The 19,314-nt window shown below is 43.3% G+C and overlaps 1 protein-coding gene across 1 annotated transcript in view; it reads right to left on the bottom strand.

The window, feature by feature from the left end:
• The window catches only part of RNF150 (ring finger protein 150), a gene marked incomplete at both ends in the record, with an annotated part of 236,001 nt that overhangs the window by 25,283 nt on the left and 191,404 nt on the right, over window positions 1-19,314 (bottom strand). Inside the window, one exon of the mRNA XM_082838513.1 lies at window positions 16,600-16,810. Within this exon, the coding sequence (XP_082694639.1) occupies window positions 16,600-16,810 (211 nt within the window). The remainder of the gene's footprint in view (window positions 1-16,599; window positions 16,811-19,314) is intronic.

The following is a 19,314-nucleotide window of genomic DNA, read 5'->3' as shown; positions in this document are numbered from 1 at the left end:
TTCCAGGAGGAATAAACTGAGTCATTTCCAGAAACTCCCATTACCTCTGCTGAGACATAGTTAACTACTGTGACACAAAGCTGCTGGTACTGAGTTGGATATATGTGCACATGTATGCCATCTAAACACAGAGACGTGTACGTGTGTGTAACCACTGTTTAGGCACTCTGCATGCTACATCTGATATGCAGGTATGAACGTGTGTATACGTGTGTGAGTGTGTGTAGAGGTAGGTGCAGGCGTGTTCTTGGCATACATACGTACCTACACGCTCATGTGTCTACACATGACACGTGTGTGTCCATGCATACGAGTGCTTATTTATTCCACTGCACACATTTGCTTCATCTCCATAACAGAGAAGATGTACGCCTCTGAATCCGTTGTGTTCCTGCTTAACCTTTGACTTCCAGATCCAATTTTCTAATTAACTCCCCATTTAAATAACAGTTGCGGTACTATTCTGGTATTATTTTTTTCTGAAAAACTTCATTCCACGGTTCCTGCTGCACAGCAGGAGTTTAAGGGCAGCCAATGCTTTCTTGTGCTGACAGCTCTGATAAAGGCATAAGTATTTAGATAAATGAATGATTGGTTTGACAAAAAAAGAAACTCGATGGCACTTGAGTCTATAAATCTACGAATCATTCCTCTCTGCTGGGAACATCAGTTACCAGTGAGAGTTTTAACTGTGTACATGGTTGCTTAAGAGACACACACGGTGGCCCTGCGCATGACTTTACCCATAGGTATTATTTTAATGAGACCTAACAGGACAGCTCAAAACAGTGATTGTCCCTGAGAAATCACTGCGTATGAAGGAAGTGTTTTTGCCCTGAGACTGTCCCTAAATTTGGGGTTGTAGAGCTGTGGTGACTGCAGAGCACATGCCTTGTCTTGGCGCTGCCCCAACTCAGGTCCAGCCGATTGCCGCCATCAGAGAATAAGGCCCAGAATGGCTGTTTCTTCCAACGTTTTCAAGTTGGAAATTCAGATCTGTATGGAAAACTCTGCCATATTTAAATGTTGGCTACTCACTGAACATTATCAGAAATTCTCAGGGCTAAACCCAGCCCATCTGCAGGCAGAAGGAGTCACGTGTGACATCGCTTTGCCCTCTCTGCCTAGAAAAATTTCCGGGAATCCCTGGAGATCTATTTCCTAGTGGATTGAGATGATGAGCGAAGGCCCTGAGGATTGGTGGTGGTGGTGTGTATATGGGCGTGCATGCATACCGTGTGAGCGCATGTGCACATATGTGTGTATATGTATGTGTGCATATGAGCGCGCAGGGAACCTGGCTTGATTCTCACCCTGGCATCCTGGTGCGTGCTCCACAGAAAGCCTCTGGAGCGAGGCGGAGGAACAGCTCCCCACCATCCTGGCATGCTGACTTATCCAGACCTAACTGATCACCACACCTGTGTCCTGGATGGAGCCGGCCAGGAGAGTTTGGCTCAACCACTGAACCGCAATATATTTTCTTTTCTTCAGAAGTTTCCCTGCAAATTTTTCCCCCAAATGGAGGAAGTGCGGTAACGACCACCCCCGCTGAAGCCGATGAGTTAGCTACTTCTGTATTTTAAAAGATCTCCTACTGGACTTTCTTGGCGGCGGGTGTGAGACACATGTGCTGAAAACTTGGAGGCTTATATCAAAGGATACTTCCAATATATATTTTTAAATTTAATTTAATTTATTTTTTTATACAGCAGGTTCTTATTAGTTATCCATTTTATACATATTAGTGTATATGTGTCAATCCCAATCTATACTCGTGCTTCTCTTCATGATCGAATGCATCTTTTGCCTTTTACTTTGAATATTTTTGCTCTGAGTCGTTCCCTGAGGTTTGACTTATGAACACAAAAAGAACATCAAGACTTGGCAAATCTGAAATTACTAGTTTATCCACAGATCATTCATCTGTTGGTCTGTATGCTCAAAGCACTCTCTAAGATTAGTGGGAGGGCTGCTGTCTGTTGAATATAACCAATACAGAGCCATGCATAGAAAGACATAATTATGGCTTTCTAGGAACTGACACTAATCGGTTGTTGATTGACTGATGGGCTGCCTAGTGATTATGCTGATAACTTGAGAGGTTCCTCTGTAAATGGTATTATAAGGACAGTCATTATTTTATTTGAGATCATGGTAATAAAGATTGCCGTTTATAACTCAGTAGTCCTCAAGTGATCAATTAGTGGAAAAGATAAATAACTAAAAGCGAGCATGCAGTTCTGGCTCAGGAAGTAAAGTAATCCTGGTAATTGAAGAAGAACAAGGTCATGTCAGCTTTCATCTCCGCGGGCAAATGATTAAGGATACAACCTAGAGCTATCGGGCCTTGGAATCCATCTGAGAAAGGTTTATAGATATTGTTATCAAGACATTTCCATGGAGCTAATAGGTACTTGTGATGTGTCCATCCAATGTGTGTTCTCATGCAGAGATGGTGTGCAAGGTGGGGAGAGAGCTAACATTTATGATTGATTGAGTGCCAGGCTCTGAGTCAGTCTACACATTGATTCATTTCATGCTTGCAATAAACCTGCAAGGTCGATTTTATTTGGACAATTTGTTTTTTTGGCCATGCCGTGCAGCATGTGGTATCTTAGTTCCCCAACCAGCAGAAGTGGAATCTTAACCACCGGACTGCCAGGGAAGTCCCTGGACAATTTTAAAGTTGAGGAAATTGAGGCCCAGGGATGTTATTCATTGAGCACAGCTACTCCGTCAGTGGCCAGCCAGGATTTGGGCCCAGATCTGCCCGATGCCAAAGACAACTTGGTTTCCCCAAGTCTAGATTTCCTCTCAGGAGGGTCATCTTCACTCATCACGGGTTAATATAAAGTAGGAAGAGGAGTGCCGATGGTGTAAAACAAAAAATGAAGAGCTTCATTTGAGCTGCAGTGGCTTCTGGGCACTTGGTTTGGTGACGTTCCCAGGACATTTGCAGAAATGGATGTACAGTCAGGCAGTAGAACCTTTCCCCATCATATCTCCCTTTGCTGCAATTTCTGTCACTTCGTCTCTCTATGCTGCTTTTAATCCCTCATTTGGGCTGTGTAGTCCCATATCAATAATGATAAATAATAAATCATCAACCCATTTCTACAAGGCATTAGTCTCCCTCCTTCCTTCTGATGGGGGACCAGTTCAGCATTTGTGCTCCCGTCACAAGGGGCAAGGGTCACAGTGTTGTCCCAGAGGAACTGGCTACAGGCAGGCCCGTCTGCTGGTGCCTTGGTCCAGCTTGAGTGTCCTGGGGAGAACATATACCTATTCTTTTCATTAGCAGACCAAACACAGACACATATTGGAACACAGTCTCTTCTACTTCGAACTACTGCTGTTGTTGGTTTCCTTTAAAATTCAGCCGATCCATTCATTTATTCTACTAATGTTACTGAGTCTAACTGTAGCCATAACCTGTGCTGTGCTTCAGAACATGAAAGTGAAAAGCCACAGTCCAAACCCTTTAAGGACCTACAAGTTCAGTGGGGTGACAGATGCTTTCTCAGGAAATAATAAGAGAGAGAACTGTTTGAAAGGAGATAATTCTAGAAGGATCACCAGTTCTGCTCAGAGTAGCAGAGAAGGCATCTCAGAGAATACCACAGAGGAGATGTGCCTGAAGGATGTGAAAGACTTGGCAGAAGAAGGGAGAAGAGTTGGGGGCTGTGTCTGGAACCACTAGTGGTTTAGAAATGCTTCCCTACAAAGCTTGCCAGCTGGGCGTGGCAAAAAATCATGGAGAGAGATGCAGAGGCCAAACGCTTAATGATTTGTTTAGATTAGCCAGCTTGAGATTTTAACCCATAGGGGATAAAAATGCTTTGAGCAAAACAGCAACAGGACTTCTACAGATGATTATCTAGGCAGCAGGATGAGGACAGACTGGAGGACGGTAAGACTAGAAACAGGGAGAGTGAAATGGCGGCCATGGCGAAAACCAAGGTCAGGGCTTCCCTGGTGGCGCAGTGGTTGAGAATCTGCCTGCCAATGCAGGGGACGCGGGTTCGAGCCCTGGTCTGGGAAGATCCCATGTGCCGCGGAGCAACTGGGCCCGTGAGCCACAATTACTGAGCCTGCGCTCCGCAACAAGAGAGGCCGCGACAGTGAGAGGCCCGCGCGCCGCGATGAAGAGTGGCCTCCGCTCGCCGCAACTAGAGAAAGCCCTCGCACAGAAACGAAGACCCAACACAGCCAGAAAAACAACAACAACAAAAAAAAACCAAGGTCAGAGGTGCTAAGGTCTTGTATTATAGCCATGCAGAGGGAAATGGCACATGGAGAAAGATTTAAAAGGCAGAATGAACATGGGTTGGTGATTATTTGACTATGAAAGGCAATAGAGTGAAAAGAATAGAGATAACCCCAAGTTTGTTAGCTTGAACACTGGAGAATGACTTCACTATAAAAACTAAGTCACTAATTTATCAAATAAACCTATGAACTGATATACTGAAAATATAACACAAATGTAGCATGCAAAAAGGAAATGCTCTTACAAGTTTGGTACCAAACATCTTCTGAAGCCAAGTATGCCATGCGAGGCCGTAGTTCTTCACCATAGTAAAAAGACATTTTGGGGGAGGGATGTTAATGCAAAGTGTGTGTTAAATAAGTAGATTAATTCTTCAGTGGCATGTAAATTGACTCTTTTTGTTTTTCCTTATTTTTAAACTTAATTTTTAAATCAAATTAATTTTTTGCCATTTTTTATTTCACAGCAAGAACATAGTTTAACAACAAATGCTACTGTATCTTTCAATATGGGGATTTTCACTGTGCTCTATTTTTTAATTTACTTTTATTTTTTAAATTTTTTTTTGCGGTACGCGGGCCTCTCACTGTTGTGGCCTCTCCCGCTGCAGAGCACAGGCTCCGGACGCGCAGGCTCAGCGGCCATAGCTCACGGGCCCAGCCGCTCCGCGGCATGTGGGATCTTCCCGGACCGGGGCACGAACCCGCGTCCCCTGCATCGGCAGGCGGACTCTCAACCACTGCGCCACCAGGGAAGCCCTGTGCTCTATTTTTTAATTTCCAAGAGCTCTTTCTCATTCTCAGAAAATTGCTATCATCTGTTTCTTTTCCATGGATGCAATATTATCACGTTTCCATCAGAATACAAATGGTAGTTTATAGAATTCTGTGATCTGAATTATCTTGTTTCCTTGGAGTTTACTTTTATCTGTTATGTTCTTTCTTTCTCTTAGATTTTGTGGCTTCTTGCAGTTCTCTAGCCGTCTTTGCCCTCCATTCATATTTGCAATGAGACATTATGGTTAAGCGTGCATGCCTACGTTGGCTTGCGAACTAGGGAAGGGACCTCACCTCAGTAAGGGCCTGAGGCAACTACAGGTGGCTCAGGATGGGGGAGCTAAACGCTCTTTACACAGTCTTTCACCTGATCTTTTGAGCACCACCGCATGCTACAGCCTTCCTACGTATCTGGTGCCCTATACTCTGAGCTAGCTGCAAAACTGCTAGCTTCTCATTGGCTCCAAACTAAGAAGGCACTCAGATTTCGGCTTTCCCCACTTCACTAAATGAACTTCCACTCATTTGTCTTCCAAAATTTGTTGACATATTGTCTGCTGTAATCTCTTCTCTATTCTTAGTGTCCATGTAGGTTTATACCTTTCATGAACCCTTTGGTGGGGCTTTGTGGGGTAGCAGAGATAAACCTGTGGGCTCAATCTGCCATGTATAGCCAGAATCTTGAGCAGATTCTAGATGATTCGTTTACCAAGAAGCCCAGTCCTGATGCCCTTGATTTAAAAATCATTCTCATACGGGCATGCTTTGATTCAATTTCTGACTCTGTACTATTAACTTGGAACAAGTGAGCTTTCCTGGCATTTCTTTACAGGGAACCAGTTTAAACTCGTGGTGGAATACTGGAAAGACAATTCGGCTGGGGCAAGAACTTGATTTAGCCCCTCTGCTTCAGTTTTTCCTTTTGGGATAGATGTTACTGTTTGTTTCTACTGTGCAGGAATGTTAGGAAGACAGAACAAGATATTATGGGTGAAGTACGCTTTGAGATCTTAGGAAGAATGATCAATCAATGAAAAAAAAATTAAGAAGCAATATAAACATGCAAAAAAAAAAAACCCTACGTGTAGATTTGGGACTAAATATCAAACTGTGTATTCACAACCATATGAATACATAAACACAGACACATAAGCACCTATACACCACTATCTACTGAAGAAATACAATGTTTTTTTCTAAGTATTGCTTGCCAATTGTCTAGGTTCAATATTAAAACAGAATAAAAGAGAGTTGCTCTGCATAATCTTTTGGTTTACATGACACATTTCTTCCTTGATGGCATCAATAATAACCATTATTGTTAAAATCAACATTAAAGGCTGTATATGTGTGTGCGTGCGTGTGTGTGTGTGTGTGTGTGTGTATTTGGATTTCAGATGTATTTTATTTTGTGTCATTTGAAAAATACTAGTCAGGACTCGCTAGATTCATTCAATGACCCACAGTTTGAAAAACAACTGATCTAGGGCGTGTTATTTTACCTTTGGAATCTATTTGCTTATCTATAAAATGCGGATGACAATCTCATGAGGTTATTAATATGGTCAAATAAGACACTCTATGTAGAGTACATATATGGTGCTGAGCACAAAGTTTGCACTCAATGAATGGTAACTGTTATTCGTACTGTTTTTAAGAACAAAGAAAATGAATAGGTCTGAGTCTGGGCATAGCCAGCATCTAGGCAGCCCAGGTAAGTACTGCTTAAGAGCCTTCTGGGAGTAGGAGGCTGTGATAGTCTGAGAACAGGGTCCACTGCACATGGGAATCCTAGGAGGATTCCGGGCTAGAGTTGTGCTGTTCCTCCAGCCAGCTACACCCTCTTGTCTTCTTTCCCATTCATTTTAGTTGAAGATGTACATAAAATCTGATCTGTAAGATAAGAGACTGGGCAGATGCTGCAGTCTCATAGCGACCCTCTAGAGTCTCAGAGGACACGGCAGTGGGGAGAGAGCCGAGGACACAGCTCCTTGCTAGGGTGGCTTCGTGGTGCTGGAAGGAGAGGGGTATCAGGAAGGACTTTAAGTGAGGATGCAAGGTCTTAAGTGACCTTTCCTGGTGAGACTTGGAAGGACACCAAGAGAGGGAGTGTAATTATGGAACTGGAAAGGATCTTAGAAATCAACTGCTGGTACAAGTGTCTCATTCGATAACTGATGAAATGAAAGTACAGAGAGGGTGAGTGACTTGCCCGAGGTCACACAGCTAACTGGAGGCCAAATCACACCTAAGGCGTCACTTTTTGTTTCTGGCTAGTTGTGTTTCCAGTACATCATCTTACCTCATGTAGCCCCAGTGATGTTCTGATAGTTACACTTTTTTTTTTTTTATTCTGAACTACTGAATTTCATTTCTGAAATATTTTGACTTATGGAACCCTGACTCTCTGAATTTTCAGAGCCAATTCTTATGTCAGCCAAAGGACATTTTCAGCTGTTCCCTGCTATCTTAATCTCCAAATGATGGACCTTCCCCCGCCTCTTCACCCCATGTGCTGTTCCAACACTGAAAAAGGGCTGCCCTGCCAGTTATGTTTCTTGCCATCAGCTGCCACCTCCCTGCTGAGATCCACGCTCAGGGTGTCAATATGTGGTAAAATGCAGGTCTGCTCAACAGCCCTTTCCCTAGCCCACTTTTGGAATGCTTACCAAAAGCGAGACAGCACTGGGAAGAATCAATCAAACTGGAGATGGTGCTATCAGTGCGTAACTCAGGACATCTGAGACAATCTCCCACAATGGATGGATTTTGTCTGCTTGGCCGGGCCACTTCATTTCAGGAGGACAAGTTTCTTCTGAGTGGACGGCGTGGTGTCACGCCCAGGATGAGTGCTCCCAGTGGCAATATATCTGTGGTCTAAACGGATGAGCTCTCTCACAGGCAGTCCGTGCATCTGCAGATCCTCAACACTCCCTTGTCAAAGGCACCAGACACACAGGCCAGGGAAACCCGGGGAGTCTGGCCCCGAGTGAGCTTTCTGAGGTCGCTGTGTGCTTTTAATTGAGGAGGAATGTTACCGCAAAAAAATCCAGTGGCTTGTGGATGGACTGATTGCCATCTGGGACAGTTGACGGTGAAGGCAAGTGCTTATCACAAAGATCTTTGCTCTTCAGAACAGCTGTTCCTCTCCTGAAGCCATCGTCGAGCTGGTGAGCTGGAAGGCTCAGAAACAAGGCGGGTATGTGACTGCAAGGACCTGGCACATCACGAGCTATGGAACAGTATCGCCATCTGCAAATGCTTCACTTTGTATGGAAGTAATTCACCGTGGCTGAAATATGTCCCGAAGGACGAACGACAGTGGGATCTGAAATCTTAGCTGGTTGGCCGATTCTGTTGTCTGCCACAATGGAAGAGGCTCACAGATCAAAGCAATAATCTTTCCAGGGCTAATGTGAATCTTATGGGCACCAAGGGAGATCATTCTTGTTGCGAGTTCCATCCAGCATATTTATCCAAAGGGGAGCTACTTTGCCAGTTCAGGCTTTGATGCAAGTCAAAAAAGCAGATGTGGCTACTCACTCTTGTCCTTTCTTATATACGCTGGGATGCTTTCTGTAGAGGTGTTGATTTCTGGATGCACCGGTATATTTTGCAGTCACGTTAAAACCCGGAGACTGCTGCTTTGCAAATGTAAAGGAACATTTGGAACAGAAATGGGATGCTCATGCCAACCCTCCCTTTTTCTCTCAGTTGCTTTGACCCAGAGGTTCACACTCAGGTTCCCTGGAAAAGCCCTGAATACACACACACACTCTCTCTCGTGTTCATATTCAGCTTGCGACTGGAGCAAGCCTAGTGGCATGTAAAACCTTTGAATATAGATACGCTGAATGCTTCCTCAATGGCTCCCTAACTAATAAACACAGAACGTAAAAAAGAAAAGAACGGATGTCGTTTCTGGCCTAATTTTAAGAGACTGTGTTTTTAGGAATGAAGACTCGCCAGAGATGTTCCTACTGAGTTCCTCAAAGAAGAGAAAGCGGGTCACTCCAGACACTGCCAGACACAAGTCTCTGAATGAACTCTTTGGAAGTTTTTTCCGTAATTAGTGTCTAGTCTGTGTCCCTGGAGAGCTCCGGGTGACCGCAGTGAATGACTTCTTGCTGAAAATGACTTTTCCTTTTTTGTGTGTGTGCTGGGCTGCAGTTTCAGCTCTGCTTTAACAATTACTTTTGCCTCATGAGTGCATTTTGAAGAGTGCAAGCATATATATATTTTTTTTCCCAAAAAGGTTGACTTGTCTCTAGGGTCTCTGAAAAGGGACCGTAGTTTAGTCGCCATATCAGCTAGGAAGGTGTCCTCTGGTGAAGCCCATCAAGACATTCATGAACTAATTCTTTTGCATTCATGGGACTCTTCCTGCCTCAGTTTCTACTCAAGAGCTATGGGCAGCAAAGAAGTATGAGATGGCCTCTCCCATCTCCCCCCAACCCTGTGCCCGACACCCCACTGATGGGTAGAGCGGATGTGAAGGGTACCTGTTCTATGATTCTGGACCCCATCACCCAGTTAATGACAATAACAAGGGGAGAGAGGGAGAGGAAGGTGGGGAAACTGGAAAGGAGCTTGTCTGTGGGGAGAGTATTGTCACGCTGAATCCCATTCCTCTAGAAGAAGGGGTGGGGAAGGGCTATCTCCCAGACCCAAGCCCAGCGAGGGGTTCCTGCAAGGGAAACCCCTCTCCCTCCATCACCAAGGAGATTCTGAACTATGCCTCCTGCAGGTGGGACTCAGAGAGAGCCGACTCAGGCCTTAGAAAAGCTAACGCAGGCTGTGGACTCAGGTCTCCCGCCTGCCTGGAGTCTGAAGGGAGGAGGCCGATGGCCTGCGTGGGGTCAGAGGCTGGAAACGGCTGCTGTACCGGAGACGGGTGTCAGGGCAGGTGATGTGTGAGGGTCCCAGAGGTGGCCACGTGGGGAGCAAGCAGTACCGGGCTCAACTTGGGCCCTATCCAAAAAGACCTCCTGGAGCGGTGAGAGCACCTCGGCAGATAGCGCGAAGGCTGCAGGAGGCCTCGTGGGTAAGCAACGGAGGCCCACCTGTCCTGAGTGATGGGGATTACAAGAGAGAAGGGCTCGGCAGAGAAAAAAAAAATCCTTTTGTCGGTGTTTGGAACCTAAAGGGACTCTTGGAACTGTCCGTTACCTAAGAGTGAGCAGAAAAGTCCTGCTGGAATTGTCATCCCCAGGCAGGGGGCTGTTACACCCACGCCAGACGGTTCAGGCAGAGCAGCAAAAAGCAAGATGCATTTTACACACATCACAAATCATGTTGGCTCAACACATTAAATACACGATACTCCCCGAAAGGTTCAGAGTGGATAGGAAGTTTCCCAGAGGAAACCTACACCACGTTTCAATTCAACTGGCCGAGTCTGAGCCTATTAGCCTACATAACAATTCATGGGTACTGCTTCCTTCTGCGACGTCTGAAGACCGGGTCTCCTGGCCAAACACATGATACCATGTGCTCCTCAGAACGTATTGGGGCAGATCTGGGAGGCCTTGACTCTGTCCATCTCCTCCCTTTCTAGCTTCTAGTTCCCTCCACCCTCCACCCCACGGGCTGACTGCTGGTTCCTTCCAGTTTGAGGTGGAAGGAGCGGCAAGGGGGTAACAATCTAGACACAGCACTAGAGGACTTGTGTGGTGACTCAATAAAGGAAACAGATGGTGGGGTCAGTGACTTTCCTTGGAAGACAAAGGGAAGGTTTCAGACCCTCTTGAGAAGGTGCGGAGTGGCGTGGGATGTTTTAGGGAAGGAGTGATAGAGTCTTCTCCTTTTGTGTCTTTCTCTAGCTCCTGTCTGGAGTTTCCAAACACACCGGGCTGTTTGTTCAGCTGTGTTTTCCTTTGGTCCTAAGAAACTTCTTTCCCTGCTGAAGCCAATCCAACCAGCTGCAGCCTGGGCTTGGGGAGTCAGCAGGCAGAGTATGGTTTTGGTGCAACTGGGTGGGCAGATGAAGCTGGGTGAGTGACATCAGGGCATGCATACAAATGACCCCTTGCACCAACGTGGAGGAGAAGCACTGTGATTTGGGGCTGCCGTGTGAGGTTATAAAAGCTGAAATGTCAGAAACGTTAAAGATATGCATACAAGAACGTCTTTCTCCCAAATGTCAGACTGCCTACCAGTTTGCATTTCCTTTTCTTTGTAAACGTTTTTCTTTTCTTGGGAGCTGAAGATGATCGCTTAATGCCAGATTTTTCCATCTTTACTCTAAGGGCAATCTGTTCTATGCTGTTTCCCCTTGAGTGCTGAAATGACTTTTACGCGCATTTGATCGACTATACAGCAAGACTGTTTGCCAGGAAAGGAAGAACGGAGGTAGGGATGAGAATGCAAGCTGAAACTAAGCACATTTTTGGCCTTTCAGAGATTTAGAAAAATGGAGGAAAAGAGGAAAAAAATGAAATGAGAACTGTGTGCGTTTTCTCCCCTTTTGCATCTTCTGAGCATAGCTATGCATGGCGTCGTAGAGCCAGCTAGCTGCTCCTTCGAATTCCAGCTCCACCTGTCACTAGCTTATGACCTCAGGTCAGTTACTTTTAATCTCTCAGTGCTGTTGTTTCTGCATCAGGAAAATGAAGTTAAAAATAACATTTACCTCATAGGGTTGTCGTGAGCTAATACATGTAAACAACATAAAAGGGTGCCTGGTACAGAGTTGGTGTTATGTATTTGTTACCTACTGTTGCTTCTTCATTTTCTAGTAATTTCCTGGATCTGCAGAGATGTGAGGTAGGAAAGGATAAGGTAGAAAAACGTCAGGTCCAACCTCCAGTGGGTTATTTGTGATTTGTAGCAATATCGTATCCCAACTATACTTCTTTCGCCATCTGCATTTTTTTCTATAGCATTAGAGAAATGGTTACAATAACACTGATAAGAACTTGAATCTTTTCGCTCATTTATTCATGCATCCGGGTTTGTTCATTTATTAATTATTTATTTGAGTTAGGGCACTAGGCAGTGTACAAACCTGTACAGAGGAAAGAATTTTCCCCTTAAGTAATCTACAGCCATTTAGTTAGTGGTATAAACCACTAACATCTAATCAGAATGACTGTGCTTGGAATATTCTGTGAAATCCCAATAAATAAAACTAATCAGAAATAAAATATCATATGATATCACTTTTATGTGGAATCTAGAAAAAACGACACAAATGAACTTATTTACAAAACAGAAACAGACTCACAGACATAGAAAACAAACTTATGGTTACAGAGGGGAAGCGGGGGAGGGATAAACTGGGAATTTGGGATTAACATATACACACTACTATATATAAAACAGACAAACAACGAGGACCTACTAGAAAGCACAGGGAACTATATTCAATACCTTGTAATAACCTATAATGGAAAAGAATCTGAAGAATATATATATGTATATATATATGTTTATACATATATAAAAAACTGAATCACTTTGCCGTACACCTGAGACATTGTAAATCAACTATACTTCATTAAAAATGAAATAAATGGTCTAGGAAGAGTATTTTGTGAGAAAAATTCAGTTTCTGTACTAAGAGACTGATGTCTTTAGCCATACTCATATACAGTTTCAGTCTTCAAACTATAGATGTGGTCTCACACCTCGTCTCTTCATCTTTACCAAGACCTTCCTTTGAAATTACCTGGCATTTTTCCTTCTGTTGTGAACAGAAGCTCCCTGTTGAAGCTTAGATCAAACACTTTTATCTCAAGTCATTCCGTAAACATCTGCTAAATGCCTGCTATGAACCTAAACACTCTGAGTCTATTTTAGCCAAAACTGTCTGGGATTATGAATTATATGGATACAGACTTTAATTTCCTATTTCACTTTTGGTTGTGTTTTAACCCATAAACTGTGCCTTTTCATTTGTCATCTGGGCTTTACTAAGATGGATGAAGTACATAGCCACTTTTCAAAATAAGGAATCGAACAGAAAATCAAACAATCATTTCATTGCAAGAAATAAAGTAGGATCCATTTGTGATCTGGTTCTTTTTATGGGCTCAAAAAAGGCTCATGCCTTAAATGTTTTTGAACCGCTAGCAAAATTTTATGAGGCCTTCCAATATACTTCACTTAGACCACTAATGGTGATATGCCTGATGGTAACTGCTCACAATTTTCATATGGTGAAAATCAAAAGTTTATCATGGTAACGATTAAATGACCTTTAAGTTTTTTTTTTTTTTTTTTTTAAGGTTCTTATATCCCTAAATTACTAGGATTCTAAATCTGTGTTCTCTAATATGGTAGCCACTGGCCACACGTGCTTCTGAGTACTTGAAACGGGGCTAGTCTAAACTGAGATGTGATCTAAGAATAAAATACACACCAGGTTTTGAAGAGTTACTATAAAAAAAGAATAAAATATTTTGGATATATTGGGTTAAATAAAAATATTATTGGGCTTCCCTGGTGGCGCAGTGGTTGAGAGTCCGCCTGCCGATGCAGGGGACACGGGTTCGTGCCCCGGTCTGGGAAGATTCCACATGCCACGGAGCAGCTAGGCCTGTGAGCCATGGCCGCTGGGCCTGCGCGACCAGAGCCTGTGCTCTGCAACGGGAGAGGCCACAACAGTGAGAGGCCCGCGTACCACAAAAAAAAAAAAATCATTAAAATGAACTTTACCAACTTATTATTTTTATGTTACTGTGGCTATTGAGAATTTGAAATTACTTTTGTGGCTTGCATTATATTAATACTAGACAGTACCACTCTAGACCTTCAAAACAAATGGATCAAAATCTCTCTTTAAGGACTTTTTAATGTTTATGGCCAATGTTTCAATACTGAGGTCCTTATGCCTCTAAAAGTCAAGTTAAAACTCATACCTACCAAAAACTAATAAACCCTACATGGGTGGATATTTATCACCAAGTTCCTCTCGAAATTACCCTCTGTCGAGGTCCTGTGAAAGTTCTATGGTTACAAGACTGAATGTTCATCCCCATGGTTACTGTCCCAACTATATCAAAAGATTATCAGCAAAGGAGGCAAGAATATACAATGGAGAAAAGACAGCCTCTTCAATAAGTGGTGCTGGGAAAACTGGACAGCTACATGTAAAAGAAGGAAATTAGAACACTCCCTAATACCATGCACAAAAATGAACTCAAAATGGATTAAAGACCTAAATGTAAGTCCAGACACTATAAAACTCTTAGAGGAAAACATAGGCAGAACACTCTATGACATAAATCACAGCAAGATCCTTTTTGACCCACCTCCTAGAGAAGTGGAAATAAAAACAAAAATAAACAAATGGGACCTAATGAAACTTAAAAGCTTTTGCACAGCAAAGGAAAACATAAACAAGACGAAAAGACAACCCTCAGAATGGGAAAAAATATTTGCAAATGAAGCAGACAAAGGATTAATCTCCAAAATTTACAAGCAGCTCATGCAGCTCAATATCAAAAAACAACCCACCCAATCCAAAAATGGGCAGAAGACCTAAGCAGACATTTCTCCAAAGAAGACATACAGATTGCCAACAAACACATGAAAGGATGCTCAACATCACTAATCATTAGAGAAATGCAAATCAAAACTACAATGAGGTATCACCTCACACCAGTCAGAACGGCCATCATCAAAAAATCTACGAACAATAAATGCTGGAGAGGTTGTGGAGAAAAGGGAACCCTCTTGCACTGTTGTGGGAATATAAATTGATACAGCCACTATGGAGAACAATATGGAGGTTCCTTAAAAAACTAAAAATAGAACTACCATACGACCCAGCAATCCCACTACTGGGCATATACCCCGAGGAAACCATAATTCAAAAAGAGTCATGTACCAAAATGTTCATTGCAGCTCTATTTACAGTAGCCAGGACATGGAAGCAACCTAAGTGTCCATCGACAGATGAATGGATAAAGAAGATGTGGCACATATATACAATGGAATATTACTCAGCCATAAAAAGAAACGAAATTGAGTTATCTGTAGTGAGGTGGATGGACCTAGAGTCTGTCATACAGAGTGAAGTAAGTCAGAAAGAGAAAAACAAATACCGTATGCTAACACATATATATGGAATCTAAAAAAAAAAAAAGAAAAAACGGTTCTGAAGAACCCAGGGGCAGGACAGGAATAAAGACGCAGATGTAGAGAATGGACTTGAGGACATGGGGAGGGGGAAGGGTAAGCTGGGACGGAGTGAGAGAGTAACACTGACATATATACACTACCAAATGTAAAACAGATAGCTAGTGAGAAGCAGCCGCATAGCACAGGGAGATCAGCTCGGTGCTTTGTGACCACCTAGAGGGGTGGGATAGGGAGGGTGGGAGACAGACGCAAGAGGGAGGGGATATGGGGACATATGTATACATAAAGCTGATTCATTTTGTTATAAAGCAGAAAGTATCACACCATTGTAAAGCAATTATACACCAATAAAAATAAATTTTTTAAAAAAAGATTATCAGCAAATACACCAAAATGTTAAGAGTGATTATTTCTGGGTAGTGGGGTACTGCGTGACTTTTGCATTCTTTTTTTATTCTCTTCTTCATTTCTGAGTCTTTCAATGACGAGGACTGTTATGTTTCTTCATCAGAAAAATGCGTCTTTAAATTTCAGTGTGAATGATTTTCTGAACTGCATAAACATCACGAATATGTAAAAAAGAGACCAACTTAAAAGGGAATATCCCAACATGCTTTCATCTGCTCTGCTCCATTTCCAAATATTCTATAGTGAATAGGTTACTTCCATCAAGGGAAAAAACACACCTCCTTTAAAACCTGAAATATTCATCCACCTGTTTAACCTTAAACCTAAGTTAATTTGCATGCTGATTTTTTTAGAACTCCTTTTATCTCTGCTGTATTAGACGGTAGAGTAAATAGGTTTGAGCTTCAACCGTATGCTAACATAGCTATTTAAATATTTTTATAACTACCCTCAACCAGAACAGCATTTAGCTTGAGTCTATGCAAGAGATGCGGAAGAAACCCTCAAGATATTTTAATACCTCACTATGCGTAGGGGTTTAGGTTGTACTGCAAGGATGCCCATCTAAAGGGGTTCCACTTGCATCTGAGTCCTGCAGCAACGGGTTTGGGGGAGAACCCTCCTGCATGCTGTCCAGACCAGCTCAGAATGCCACCTGCACACTCGGGAGGGCTCAAGCCTATGTACACACACACACACACACGCACATGAGTGAGTGGGTTGTGCCCTATCCAGTGGGCAGTGGCTCTTCTCACCTGCCTTCCACTTTCAGAGGCCAGCACCACCACCTGGCCTGGTTTCTGGGTACCATGGGGGGTGTGCAGTGCTGTGGCACCGGCGTGTGTAGGTGGGTGACACACACAGCTAGCACTGTTGTCTGCCCTGCTGGCTCTGGAGTAAGCTGGGCTTCTCAAGGCCCATCAGATATGATTGTTTAGCCTAGCAACGTTCTAGTCATTTAATTTTTCTTTCTTCTTGAGGAAAAGGGCCTTTTTCCAATTCCCGCGAGGCAACAGCCTTTTGGAATACGGCACTGGCATGTGGCACAGAACTTACTGTTGGTGGTGAAGATGATTTCTCCCTCCTGCGGGGTGGGATCTGTATCCTGGACCACCTGCAAGGCTCCCACGGTCCGGACAGCAGGGTCCAAAGTGACTGAGCTTTCATTTACGGTTGTGTCGCTTGCGCCGGTGATCTGGTTGGTTGACGGACCTCCCAGAGATCCCTCGAAGTCAGTGGGCAAGTCGTCCATGCAGTCGGCATTGGGCTGACAGGAGCAGAAAAGGACCTATCTTAGTGTACATCATCAAGTTAGAGATGAGATGTCTACAGCCTAAATATTTTGTCCTGAGGGAAAACCAAGTTCTTTACTGTTTTCTTCCTGAACCACTTTATTTAAAGACATTCCACATATAGTTCCTGTAATTAACATGAAAACATCTTCCAAAATTTTCTTTCCAAAGGTTCCGTTTAGATCTACAGACAAGGTTTTAATTCCAGGGGTAGCAGTAGCCATACATTAATATAATTACATAGGGAGAATAATATGATACTTATTTATAATGACAGCTCTTCCTTATCTATAGTGTTTACTTCTTGTATAGGAAGTAGCTGACAGCCTGATAATTAGCCCCAAAGACCCATGTGTTCTTTACAAATAGACTGATGGCATGAGAGGGGAGACAGAATCTGACTCGTGAATTGTGCATCAGAGATACACACATATACATAAACAAACGCACACACAAACACAAGAGCACAGGGTGAGGTGCTGTTAAACATGAGCCCAGAAACCACCTGCAGAGCAAAGCCCTATTTACATAACATTCAATTGATCGTACATTTGTCAAATCTTCTAAGTTAAAATCTTAGAATCATAAAACTAGGGTGAGACCATCTACTTTAATTACCCACTCACTACAGGACTCTCCCTCCCAATATTCCTCACAGCTCCACTTGCAAAACGTAGAGACCGGGGTCTCTTGTGCCTCGCCAGGCAGCCTGTGTCGGCCAGCTTCTCTTAGCGGGCAGCGGGGCAGTTTGACTCTTTGGTCTCAGTTCTGCTGGCTGAAGTGGTGTTGAATATATTGATATCTCTTCCACAAACAGCTTGTAAAAAATGATTTTCAGTTGTTCTGCCTCTGACCAAACTCATAAAAGTGATTTTTTAAAGGTGGTGGAGGAGAGAGACGGTCTTGAGAAGCACTAAGAATGGCTGTTAACCACACGTTTTGCTCCACGCTGGAGAGTGACATTGCCTTGAGCGACGACAATGACACGGTTTTGCACCCCGTCCAAGGATGCAGATCAGGGTGGGCAGGCTTGGGTGAGGAGAATCCTAGGTTGACGCTGTTTGAATTAACACCACAATGACTAGATTGTGTGCAAAGTTCATTGAAAGAGAAAATCTACCACTCACGGGCTCATGGGGAGCACAAGGCAAGAGATCCAAACTGCTGGGCTCTTGTCCTGGATTTCCATTCTCAAGCCAGGTCTCCCAAGCCCCGCACCTGTGTTTCCAACAGTCAGCTGGAAATCTCCATCATCCCACAAAAACCTCAGGTTCAGCTCATTCCCTTTCCCCCACATTCTCTTTGTGTTCTGCCGGCTTCATCTCTATTGGCAGTGGGCCAATTCCTTGAAATTGGAGTTGTTGAAAGTCAACCCATTGAATGACTGATCCTCCAAGTTTACTGACTGAGATTAGTGGACATGAGCGGGTATGTTCTGAACGTTTCTTACCCCATTACCAATTCCCAATCTCCCTCTAGTTTCTTCCCCGGTATACTTCATTCTCCACTTTTTCACCAGAGCACTCTTTCTTTTTTTTAAAAAAAAGCACAGGTATGATTCTTTTTCTTTTCTTCCTCCTAAAGAATAAATTACAAGCTCCTTAGTATAGCAAAACAGGCACCGTACAGTCTGACCCAAGCCTTCTTTTCTGGCCCTACCTTCAGCCTTTGGAAACACACAGAATAAACCATATATTCCCCATTTCAGCACCTTAGCATATGCTGCTCTTCCACTTGGGATGACAGTTGCCCAAATCATCATCCCCTTCCCCTCTCTCATCCCAAGGTCTCAAACTAACCCTGGTGAACTCCTAATCATCCCTCAATTCCCAGGCCAAATGTCTCTTTTCTAAGCAGTGCTCCCTCCCAGTAGTCATCTTTGATACTGTAACTCTTTTCACACTTCTCCCCCTGTTACAGTCATTTGTTACTGTGTTAGTCTCACTCTACTAGTCCGCAAGCTTTTTTTTTAAATTCCGGTTTTACTGAGCTATAATTGGCATGGCATATTGTATTAGCTTAAGTTGTACAACATGATGATTTGATACGTGTGTATGTTGCAAAACCATCATCATAATAAGTTTAGTTAACATCCATCACCTCACATGATGACAAAATTTTTATTCTTGTGATGAGAACTTTTAAGATCTACTCTCTTAGCAACTTTCAAATATACAATACAGTGTTGTGTATTGTATTAGAGTCACCGTGCGGTGCATTACGTCCCCGGGACTTACTTATTTTGTAACTGGAAGTTTGTACCCTCTGACCCCCTCACCCATTTCACCCTCCCCACCTCCTGCCCCTGGCAACCACAGATCTCTTCTCTGTTTCTTTTCCACGTAGGTTCCACATACAAGTGAGACACTTAAAGTGAAGCAACTACACTATACTGACCTTGAGTTCCAAGCCCTCACATAGTGCCTGACAATTATTAAGTGCTCAGTAAATGCTGATTTGGAAATTTTATCTAAGTCTC

This window comes from Leucopleurus acutus, assembly GCF_964270905.1.
Source record: "Leucopleurus acutus genome assembly, chromosome: 4".
Classification (NCBI taxonomy): Eukaryota; Metazoa; Chordata; class Mammalia; order Artiodactyla; family Delphinidae; genus Leucopleurus; species Leucopleurus acutus.
This window is presented reverse-complemented; position numbering and strand designations above follow the sequence as displayed.